General features: G+C 45.2%; 1 protein-coding gene across 1 annotated transcript; it reads right to left on the bottom strand.

Annotated features, from left to right (window-relative positions):
• Nucleotides 1-2,448: 2,448 nt before the first annotated feature.
• On the bottom strand, nucleotides 2,449-6,437 carry LOC119348817 (putative glucan endo-1,3-beta-glucosidase GVI). Its single transcript, XM_037616804.1, has 2 exons — nucleotides 6,095-6,437; nucleotides 2,449-3,655 (listed from the first exon to the last, which is right to left on the bottom strand). Exons 1-2 carry the CDS (start codon nucleotides 6,216-6,218, stop codon nucleotides 2,667-2,669), a joined length of 1,113 nt encoding a protein of 370 aa, XP_037472701.1. The 5' UTR covers nucleotides 6,219-6,437; the 3' UTR covers nucleotides 2,449-2,666.
• Nucleotides 6,438-11,984: the final 5,547 nt, after the last annotated feature.

Raw genomic sequence — 11,984 nt, 5'->3', positions numbered from 1 at the left:
CCCAATGACCAGCCAGTGGGCCACATTCGTCAAGCCCCCTGAGGGAATCAAGGTGGAATCTTTCGAAGACTTGGCACATACTCCAAGGCACAAATGAAATCTTTGGCATGTTTATCTTCAGATGTAACGTAACCGAGATATGTGTAACCCTAGGTATCCTCGGTGTCTATATAAACCGAGGGGTGTAGACCATAGAGGCCAACTCATTCATACATAATCTCGACGTAGATCAACCTGTAATCTGTACCCCATGGACAATCAATACAAAAAAAGCAAGACGTAAGGTTTTACCTCTTCGAGAGGACCCGAACCTAGGTAACATTGGTGTTCCCTTGTGTCCTCTTACCATCCAGCCAAGACTTTCAGATCGGTGTTCAAAAAAATATCGGGAAATTTGAAAATTAATTTAGGATTTTGGGATATCGAACTTCGGTGTCCAATCTACTTTTGTGTCAAATTTCATAATAAATACGAGGAAACGTATCTATGGCAAAAAAGACGAAAAATTTGTATGTATAGAAGAAAAACTGTTTGGATGGATTTTAGTTAAGAATGTATTTCCTTCGTCACATATACATTTTCTGGTATTTTTTCACAAAATTTCACACGGGAGTAGATTGGACAGTAGATTGGACACCCAGGTTTGACATCCCAAATTCAAGGTTTTCTTTTGAACTTTTGATACTCTTTAATTTAATACTCATGTAGGAGTGTGGAGCACCCATGAGCTCCCATGTATTTCCCCGTCGTCAGCAAGCTATCCAGATTCCGGATTACTGCTAACAAAGGAACGTGTGTGGAAAGTTAAAGTTCACGAAATTAAACCCATTAAGCTACGCGTAAAGGGCGGCCAACCAGCTATGCCACGTGGCGCAAGCTAGTTGGCCGATGTGAGAAATCTTTTGAATTGTTTTTAGATAAAGCCGTGGATTGTTTTTAAAATGTATTTGTTTTCTTTTTAGATGAAGGTGAGGACGACTGGTACTTTGTAAACCCATTAAGCTACGCGTGAAGGATGGCCAGCCAACTATGCCACGTGTCGCAAGCTAGTTTGTCGCTGTGAGAAATCTTTTGGAATTTTTTTAGATAAAGGTGTGGATTATTTTTTAAATGTATTTTTTCTTTTTAGATGGAGGCATGGAGGTGAGGACCACTGGTATTTTTTAAATGGAGGGTTATGCAAAGTGACACTCGATGATAGGCTGCCGTGGTAATTTTTTATTTTTTTATTTTTTACTTCTTTTCTTATGAAGGTGAGGATTTTTTTTCTAAGATATTTTTTAGACGGAAATGAGGACTGTACTTTTTTTTGAAATGGAAACATGCGCACAATTTCTTCTCAAGCGGCACCACAGGATGACGCCCCAACCACTAGTGATTATAACACACATCCATGACATAAAGTATCATATGGCTTCCTTGCATCATTGGAATTTTTCATGAAACAAGGTTGTCATCCTAGCACCCAAATAAAAAACCAATGGTCGCTTTTTTTGCGCGCTTGTGTAACAAACTGTCAAACAGCACGTTACTACAGATTTAACCTAGTGATTTTCCCATTACATCTTTTGCCAAAATTTGCTAGAGCATAAATCAACTATACCAATTCAATAACTTCAGATGCTCACAAACACGTACATACACTCAGCCCTATGAACGAACGCACACACACCTTGCCCGTATGAGTACCTTTGAGGTACTGAGCCGACATAAAATTTTAAGGGTTTGTTTAGTTCCAACTAGTGACTTATAAGTCACGCTTGTTTGGTTGTCATCTGACTTATAAGTCACCTGACCACACCAATCCATATCATGCAGGTGGTGGGACCCACACAAAAGGGGGTGACTTATAATTTTTAAGTTGAGGTGGAGCAACTTATGACTTATAAGTTGGGGTGACTTATAAGTTGGGTCTGCTTGGCAAGATAAGTCATTTTTTCACTTTTTGACTTATAAGTTGGTGACTTATTTGGAACCAAACAGGCCCTAAGATTTACGAAGTCATCATTGGGGCCTCGTAATCGATGGAAACGTCTCCTTTCACTAAACGAACGTCGTCGAAAAGGTTGAAATAAATTAAAAAAATGTGAGCACCGATGCAAGTCTAAAACTTGAACCCTGATGGGCTGAGAATACCAAAGAGACTCTCCTATTGAGGATCGATCAACACACAGACCCAACCTAAGCAGAGGGCTGAAGAAACCGGCCCGGCGCACATGATTTTTCTTTATATTCATATATGGAAAATGTTGAAGTTTCTTATTTATTCTTTAGGTAAAAATTGCACCCCTCGTCGAAATGATGCAAACAACTGAGAATATTTGAAAATATCCACCATAAATTAGTAATATTGTTGAAACGCTCTTATATTATGGCAAGCACACATGAGCGCAAATTGAACTGAATAAGTACATTGAACAAAGGCAGGATCAGTAGCAACACAGATCAGATTCAACGCACTCGTCATAACCAAAGAGCAATGAGCTCTTACCGGTAGTATATATATGCCGTGTACCATCATGCACTACACATGTACAGAGCTGCTGTAAAGTAAAGTGATAAACCTGTGACAAATAAACGGGCGAGTAAACTGTAAATGAATTAATCTGTGTGGTAGCAGTAAAACTAAATTTCGGCGCTGTACGGTCCCAGTCATCGTTCAGTCCTCAGTAGGAGCCGGCGGCAAAGTCGACGGGGTAGACGGCGCTCATGTCCGGCTGGAAGAGGCCGAAGTGCTGCTCCGTGCCCTCGGGCTTCTGGTTCTCGTTGAACATGGCGAACAGGTACGTCTCCACGGCCTTGCCGGGCCGCCGCGGCGTGCCTGCGCCCGACGCCGCGTGCCGGATCACGTTGTTGTTGTACGCCGCCGCGTTCTCCACGGTGGCGCCCGTGCCGCCGCCGCCCGACGGCCACCCGGTCTCCGATACCACCAGCTCCAGCCCCTGCGCCCCGGCCTTCTCCACCGCCGCGTGCGCCGCGTCCAGGATCGCGTCGAACATGTTGGTGCACACCAGCCCGCCGTCCGTCACCGACGACACCTTGATCTTGGACGTCGCGCTCGACCCGGCCAGCAGCGCGTACCCGAGCTGCACCGTCTCCGGCTCCGCCGCGTACGCGAAGTAAGGGTACACGTTCACCAGCAGCGGCGCCTTCTTCGACGACAGGTACGCCACCAACGGCGCCATCACCGGCGCCGACGCCTCGGAGAACGCGGCCTGCGACGGCGGGTATGACACGCCGAGCACTGACGTGGCCACGGCCGTTGTGACCGGGACGCCGGTGACGCCCGCCGCCTTGAGCGCGGTCTCGATGTTCCTAATGGCGGGGAGGACGTGCGTTCCGAGGTCGCCCGGGATGACCTCGTTGCCGGCCGTGATGTACCGGAAGGTGACGGCGCCGGCGAAGGGCTTGACGTAGGAGGCCACCCACGAGGCGGCGAAGGACTCGTCGGAGGCGAGGTGGGCAAGGTCCTCGTTGAGCGTGCCGAGGACGACGCCAATGCCCGTGCCCCGGAGCGCGGTGAGGACGGTCGTGTCAGGGTGGAAGAGGCGGACGTAGCTGATTTTGTTGGCCTTGTACATGGCGATCACCTTGTCCGGCGTCGGCAGGTTGTTGGCGATCATGCCGTAGTTCACACCAATTGCGCCTTCAGCCCCTGCATTTGCACCCGAAAAATTATTAAATGTTGTTGCTCTTCATGTATCAGAACTAATTTAGCAATCATGCATCATATATGGTTCACGCGTACCATCAAGGGAATTAACCAGCATAGATGCAATCTTTAATTAACCGTCTTCGAATTCATGTTTTACCTAACCAGTTTGATATATATGTTTCCCGAATAGGTAAGTTGCGTAGCATTGCATTCAACAATTTCAAATCATATTTACGAAGAATTATCAAACGAAGAACTAAGGAGTAGGTCGACGACTAGGCTTACACGAACTGACACCCTAGTTTAGCAAAAGGAACGGTTCTACTGCCACACGAGAAGAATTGATCGTGTCCGCAAAAGTTCTAAGTTTAGTCTGTACACAGCCAATCTTACTGTAACATTTTTCCCACCTAGGACTTGAAATGGGCCAACCCTAACATGTATCCATTCAACTTTAGGTGAGCATGCAATGGATATATACACTTTTTCAACACGGTGTCAACAGTATCAGTCCATGTCACGGTTGAAGTCGGAGACATGGTTGGGAAAAAAGAAAAGGGCAAGTTGATGCATGCGTCATGGTCCAAACATTTCGCTTTCACCAAGAGTTTTTCTAATGCAGTAATGTTCACTCTTCTTGCAACTAATTGCAGATTATTTTGTAGCGTCGAGGGTGTGTTGTGCGTATAACCAATGGTCTAATGGTCTTATCTAGATTCATAGCATCTCTTAGCTGCCTAACTAGAGCTGGTCCATGAAAGCTCAAGTATGAGATATACAGTGATGCATTGCATGGGAATCAATTTGACAGCTAGGAGTATACATAAACCTTCTTTGACTTTCGGCTTAGGCTGTTTGATATGTGTAAATATAGACAAGTTTGAGTAGTAGGTTCATGAAAGCTCAAGGATAAGATACATGATGATGCATGGGGATCAAGTTGGCAGCAAAGACTACAATCTTTCTTGCCCATTGTACTGTTTCTTGCGTATAGAAATGATGCTATATTTAGTACAACAAACATTTGACTTAGGGCTTAGGTTGCCTGACATTGGCAAATCCAGACGACTTTGCAAGGGAAAAAAGACAGAAGCCTTTTGTTCTTTCATTGTCGTATTAGGATGAGATTAACAAGTAATCACGTTTGATTTAAACATCGCCGCAAAACAGGGTTACCTTTGGACGTCACGCAGAAATATGATTGGCAGAATACTCTATTGGGTTGAGATGCAACTGCTACTAATACAAAATAAATGACAATCAAAGATTCATAATGTCTTTTAGGTAGGCCTGGCCAAACTCGTGATCACTATCTATTGGCCGACATGTTTGCAACGCAAGCATGATTCATGGTGAGAACAGAGCTGGTCTAAGCACACCTATTTTGGTGCATCATTCATATCCAGTTGTATAAACTATGTTTGCAATTAATTTAATCGAAGGTTTGCCGAATGAGATAACTAGGTGTGACTATAGCTAACTAAAACTGATTGCTTTTGCTTAACACGCTATGTAATTGCATAAAGAAATACCAGCCGTAATGGAATAGAATACAATACTCCACATAATAATGAACGCAATCATCCAATCATGCATGCGTTGTTGTTACCCTACCCAGGATTATATTCTTTACAGAAACCCCACCAGGAACACAAGGAATAATTAAGCCTGACAACCACCGCCTCTACGGCTCTACTGACTACCTACACCGCAAGCCATAATTAATGGACGCAAGCATTTTGGCCGTTGGCGCCATCTTTATCCTCAAGGATCCTCTCCCCTCCCTCCAATAAACAGAAATCCTTTATCCTAACCAGGGTGCAAACTCGATCGAAACGAGAAGATAATAAACCGCAAAGAAATTAACCGCAAAATAACCAGCTAGTCACTGGTCGACACATAACCGGTTTGGTTCTATATTTTGGGTGTATAGAAAGGAAAATTCAGGCATGTGAAGATCAGGGTGGGACATTCATGCCAGAACAGGAAAGGAGCAAGGAAACACGAGTCTAGGGAGTAGTAATTTCTTCCAAAAAAGTGAACGTGCGTCTACAACCTAACTAGTCAGACATATAACCACCGGCTTGGGTTGGGTGCATAGAAAGGAAAATTCAGGCATGTTGGACAACAGATTGGGGCATTCATGGTGCCAAAACAGGAAAGGAAGAAGGAAACACGAGCCGTGGTAATTTCTTCACGAAAATTGAACATGCGTCTGCAGACTGAAATCAGAAGAAAATACAGGCGATCGAGCTGATGACTGACTCTGACTGGATTCACCCGGATGCGATCTAGCGGACGACCTTACGTACTTGCGTATGACTGTATGAGGAAGAGGCAGGCGAGTATGTTCATCAACGATCGAGCTCAAGGAATCGAATAGAAGAAGGAGAAATTGCAGTACAGGTGGACGATGGTTCGTCGGCTGAATTGACTCACCTAGGAAAAGGACCGATGAGCAGAGCAGGAAGCCGCAGGCGAGGATCCATGGCGCAACCTTCCTGGCCGTGCCGCCACGACCGCCGGTCGCAGCAGGAGACATGCTCTGGCCACCATGATACATGTTCGACGGATCGTCGAGGAGATCTCCCTCCCTCTCTATCTGAACTCTATCCCTGAGCTCTGCCCTCCTCTAGTTCTAGCTAATGCCTCGTGGACTCTGAGATCGATCGGTGCGCAGTAGCCGATCGTAGCTGCTGTTGTAATCTCCTGATGTCCGTGGGGGGCTGGTCTCTTTATATAGGAAAAAGGTTCAGGAGGGAGGGAAGGAAGGCAATGCGCGCGAGTGCTGCAAACTGCCGAAGGATAGATTACGTGCGGGGTGGGAGGCGTGCGCCTGCCATATCAACGGCAAGCCACCAAACCGCACGACTGCATGCAGATGCGCGTGCGCCGCGCCTGTACGTGCATGCGTGCGTGCGGCCGACTGCGTCGCCTCCCTCGCCGGGCTGCGGCGGTTACGTTCAGACCACCAAATCCGTCGAGATGGACGATCGGCCGACGCCAGGGCGTGCCACGCGGCAAGGATCCGTCTTCGCTCGGCGGTGATGGTTCGATAGAATCGGGCTGTGCTTTTTTTTTTGGTCGTCTAAATATGGAAATGAACCATTTATACACGTATCAGCCTCCCTTAGGGCATGTACAATGGTTCTATCTTAGCAATGCCACGTAGGATAAACGATGAGATGGAGGAGAGAGAAATCATAAGAGAAGGCTTGTCTTCTCTTAATTAAGAGAAGGCAAGAGATGATCTCTTAGCATAATATGTCTCACCATGTTTTTAGGAATAACTAGTTATTGAAGATAAGGCTAAGAGATGACTCGTTGTAGACATATTTTTTTGTCATCTCTAAATTACATGCAAGATCTAAGATAAGACTACCTTATCGACCATTGTACATGCCCTTAGGTGCGTACGATACGGTGGATCGCGACCGGCCGGGGTGTTAGCCACGAGATTTGATGCTTGATTATAACTGCGGATAAAAAATGGAAATGAATCGTTTATGTTAGAGATATCGCTTGCTTCTGCTTGTTTATAACTGCGCTTAAATATGGAAATAAATCCAGTTTATATGCTGCGGATACCGGTCGCTTCTGCTTGATTATAAGTGCGGTTAAATATGGAAATAATTCATTTATGCTGCAGATATCGGTCGCTTCTGCATGCTCTGTTATAACTGCGGATACAAAATGGAAATAATGCATTCATTTATGCTGCAGATATCGCTTTGCTTCTGCTTAATTACAACTGCGTGTAGATATGGAAATAAATCATTTACACGGCAGATATCGCTTGCTTCTGCTTGTTTTTTTTAGGGGTTGCTCCTGCCTGTTTATTTTATTAGGGGGTTGCTTCTGCTTGTTTCCACTAAAAAAAGACGTGACGGATAAAAATGGAAATAAATCATTTCTGAGTATCGTGTTGCTTCGGCGTGTAGCACTCGGGCGTACACATTGATGGCGCCCGATTTGTCTGTCTGGAGAAACTAATAAGCACCACCATGTGACGAGACCCGCTTCGCAAATGTGCACCACATCTTCTTTTTATTTGAGGGTACCACATCTTTCTTCTTCTTCTATTTTTTGGCGGGTACCATGCATGCAAAGCGACCTTGGCACGGCAGAAGTGCGTCACGTGATTCCCTTGAACGTACCTCCTGGATCATTCACGGGCTAAAAGAAAATACGAGTCTGCGTCGTACACCGCACTTGGATAATACTCTGTACACATGTAGTTTGTAGTATAAACAAAATTGTCGCGATCGATCGACAGCCCGACAGCCACATGTATGCGGAGACAGTGGGTACCCAACAAAGAACCATCGGTGTCGCGTAACATTTTTCTTCCATCTCATTGCAAAGATGCTCTTCGTATTTGCCGGCCTTTGGTACCGTGCAACAGTCATTTCGCAGCACAATAATGCATGATGGCATACTGAGAACGATTATATATTTACATATGAATATGATGTGCCTCCTAAAAAAATATGAATATGATGCGCGCACACACGCGTACGGGAGGTCAATGCACGCTAACCAGGCGGGCCTATAATTCCATGCAACCGCTACCGACCTGACCACGTACTGCCCTTGGTCTGGATTAGCTAGGTCCTAGGTGCAACGAGATCCAGCGACCTGGCCGGCCGGCCGCACAGTTGATAGCTTCTGCTTCACGGTAAATTAACATAGTCTGGAAGGCTTCCTTCAGTTCCTGCATCGGTTTGTCGGCTGCCATTCTCCGACTCTTGTAGGAGAAACACCAATCGAACAAGTATACGGGCATCCATGCAAGCAATCCCACCTCCCGGGGTTAACTTTAAATAACGGGAGAAAAAATCGGGGTAAAACACATCTTGTTTAAGAACGTCGGGAAATTACTCCTTTACATACGTGAAGGGCTGCATCCCAGGCTGCAATTTCTGCTTCTGGGGAGAGCCAATTTACTACGGTCAGCCACGATCCATGATACGCGGACGTGCACCGCCGACTAATTCAGACCACTTTCATGTACTCCGCTGCCGGCAGGAGCTGACCCAAGTACAACTGGTGTCAAGGGGGAGGGGCCTCATTCGGAATTCAATTTCAGTTGAATATGCTTTTAAATTTCAGTAGAGTATGTTCATATTGAAAGGAAAAAGATGTTGTTTTTGTGAATTTATACTATCAACATAGGTGTCCCGCATCACATGACTTGCCTTTGACCACTGTGCCCAGTTTCGACCGCCCCCCTTCATGAATAGGAAAAAGGAAAGCCACCGGCACACTCTCCCTATGCCTAAATCACCTCCACCGTGTTCTTCTTCTCCACATCCAGCGACAGCGCCTCTTTTGTCAAGTGTAAACCGGTCATCTAATTGTGCCACCCACGTGGCATCACTAACGTGTTACTTCGCCACCCCGCCTAGGTGGCGGAGGACATACAAAAGTTGAGGTAGGGTGGGCTTTGGTCACTCGCCGCTGGTAACACCATCGCCGATGCGCCGCCTTGCACCCTGCCTGCACCGAACAAATCAAGGTAGGGCGGCCACCAACCCTTGTCCAACCGGGTCCTCCGCCACTGCATGTCCCTTTAAGCCATCGCCACCCTAGTCATCCATTTAAACACGGTTGAGGGGGATGTTTTTCTCCAACGCTAGTGTGCCCTTGAGTTGGTTTGCCTCCATTTCTCCCCCACCATCGTTGGCCCTCGCGGTTGTGGGTAAGTTGCTTAGGTTCGTTCAAGTCTGGACGGCGATGACAACAATACGACTATGACGACGCCTCCTCTGGCTTGGTTGGTGGGGCATCTGATGGGTCACCAGATGCAAAAACACCAACATGGAGCTTCTCCTGATTGATGGTCTTCAACGACAATACAGGACTTGATGGGGGAGAACGGAGTGCGAGACACGAGCATGACAGCTCTGGCGACAAGCAACCACCATGAGGAGGACGCACATAGTGGTTCCTAGATTGGAAGCGGCCGGGAAAGACATGATACCTGAGGAAGAATCACGAGGTGAATTATAAATCAAACTGTAAAAGTGGGACCCGCAAGTTGGCGGAAAAACTATTTCGCGAGTGATCGTACTCCAGGGAACCATGATCCCTGATTTTCAACTACCGCCCAGTAATTAATTTTTCTTCCCCAATTTAATTGTGGGGCCCGTTATTTAATCCCCCCACGCGAATCTTTCCTAATCAGGAAAATCAAATGTGCACGGGCGCGCACGTTTTAGCAGACCCCCAAGTTGGCACATGATGTGAGTCGATCATGCCCACACGATAGACATTTCGGCAAATGTCAACCCTTTTATTTTCCAAATTTATACCTTGAAATAGTCCAATTATATATCGTTTGCCAAAATGTTTATTTCTATAGTAACCACAAAAATGGGCAACGTAGAAAATAGAAACACGCCCCCTCGCTAGGTAGGTGCGTAGCTAAAATAGCAGACCAAGTCAAAGAAATATTAAGCTTAATATATTATATTTATTATTTCGGCCAGGACAAACGGATGTGCTATCTCACCCACTTTTTTTGTAGGATATGTTAAATTATTTACACTTTTTCGGCGTGAGTAGATAAGCAATGGCGGTTGGTTTGGAAACTTGAAATTAGTAGCCGTGTAGATGGCGCATGGAAAAGCGGCGCGCACACAAACTATGTCGGGAAAGGATATATACGCGCTAGCTCATCTTTGCTTGCTCGGCTGCATCTTCTCTTGATCCGCGTGTGATTGCTAAACATAAACAATGGTAGTTCCCTTTCACGGCAGTTTACTTGGAATAAATGTGTGCAATTCTCTCAAGATATACTTATATTATTTAAAGCAATCCGTGTATTTGCCATGATGGCCGACAACGTCGACAATTATTTTTCCTAATACACATAGTTGCATGCAGTACTAGGTTAGGATTATTAAATTGTATATGTTGTACGTATGCTTTTGCCGGGTTAAACTTTAAGGTGATCACTGAACAGCGGTACATCCTTTGTGTAGAAATACTGAAGGTCTGAAGCATGAATATTTTGCAGAGTCGTTTTAGGGGCATGATGAATTTTGTAAAGTTGCGTGGTAATGGTGCCTTGTAACTACTGCCATGTTCTAGCATATATGGTGGACTAGTATATAGCAGTCATTATATTAAAGCCACTATATCCGGTCAGGAATCCTTTTAGGTAGCTTGTACTTACGATCTTCTACTTATTTAATTGTCTGCCCCTAAGCTAAAGACTTAGGGCATGTTTGGTTCCAAATAAGTCATCAATTTATAAGTCAGGTGACTTAAACCAGTGACTTATAAGTCACGTCTGTTTGGTTGTCACCTAAATTATAAGTCACTTGACACACATTCCCACATCAATCCACATCATGCATGTGGTGGGACCCACGCAAAGGGGGTGACTTGTAAGTTTAAGTTGGGATGGAGCAACTTATGACTTATAAGTTGGGGTGACTTATAAGTTGGGCCTGTTTGGCAAAATATGTCACTTTTTTCACTTTTCAACTTATAAGTTGGTGACTTATTTGGAACCAAACAGACCCTTATCTTTTGTCCTAAGAGCATACCCGATGGTGGTTGAATCCCTCAATAGCGGCACTCTTTTTTTTTGAGAAATAATAGTGGCACTAAAGCGGTGGCATAACATGATGGAAATCGTAGAGCTGGCCGAGGATGGGCCGACAGCTTGCACAACAGCCCATATGTGGCTTTGGAGCCAAATTCGGACCAATTCTAGGAAAAATATAAACACAAGGACGGGTCGTGGCTTGGTTTGGTCCCTAGTCCGCACTACCCTCAATTCCTGTTGTCAAGGACGATGAATGGCATTACTGCTTTTATGTTGCAAGGCCTTGGTTTTGTCGGCCCTTTTTAGTTGTGTGCATCCTCGATGTCTCGACGAGGTCATAATGTTGTGTTGTCCCATAGGTCGGGTGTATATGGTATCATCTTAATATTAATATATTTCCCCTTGCTGACTTCTCCTTTTTTGAAACCGGTCAAAACTTCAAATTGTATGAGACGGAATTACTCGTCAGTTCTAGTCATGCAACTACTTTTTAGAGTGGAAATTTGAGATGATGCAGAAATGTAGCAAGCTTTTGATGAGTCAAACGAGATGGGTACTAACAGATGCATCGATCAACACAACTGAAACAAGGTCGGGAAATCATTTCTGTAGGGGATTTAGAACTATGATATAATTCTGACCTTAACATCATCTAGAACAACATGGTACAAAAGAATGTGATTGACCAGAAACAGTTAGGCAGATTCACAGATCAACAAGATGGCTGATCTAATATATATCTACACATGACATACATACGTTGTTGTAAGA

This window comes from Triticum dicoccoides, chromosome 1B, assembly GCF_002162155.2.
Source record: "Triticum dicoccoides isolate Atlit2015 ecotype Zavitan chromosome 1B, WEW_v2.0, whole genome shotgun sequence".
NCBI classification, from domain to species: Eukaryota; Viridiplantae; Streptophyta; class Magnoliopsida; order Poales; family Poaceae; genus Triticum; species Triticum dicoccoides.
The sequence above is the reverse complement of the archived record's forward strand: the minus strand, read 5'-3'. Positions and strand labels throughout refer to the sequence as shown.

Coding starts and splice junctions, on each gene's coding strand:
- LOC119348817 (XM_037616804.1), bottom strand. CDS start 6,218: ATGTATCATGGTGGCCAGAGCATGTCTCCTGCTGCGACCGGCGGTCGT. Junction 3,656..6,094: donor CTCATCGGTCCTTTTCCTAG/GTGAGTCAATTC, acceptor GTGCAAATGCAG/GGGCTGAAGGCGCAATTGGT.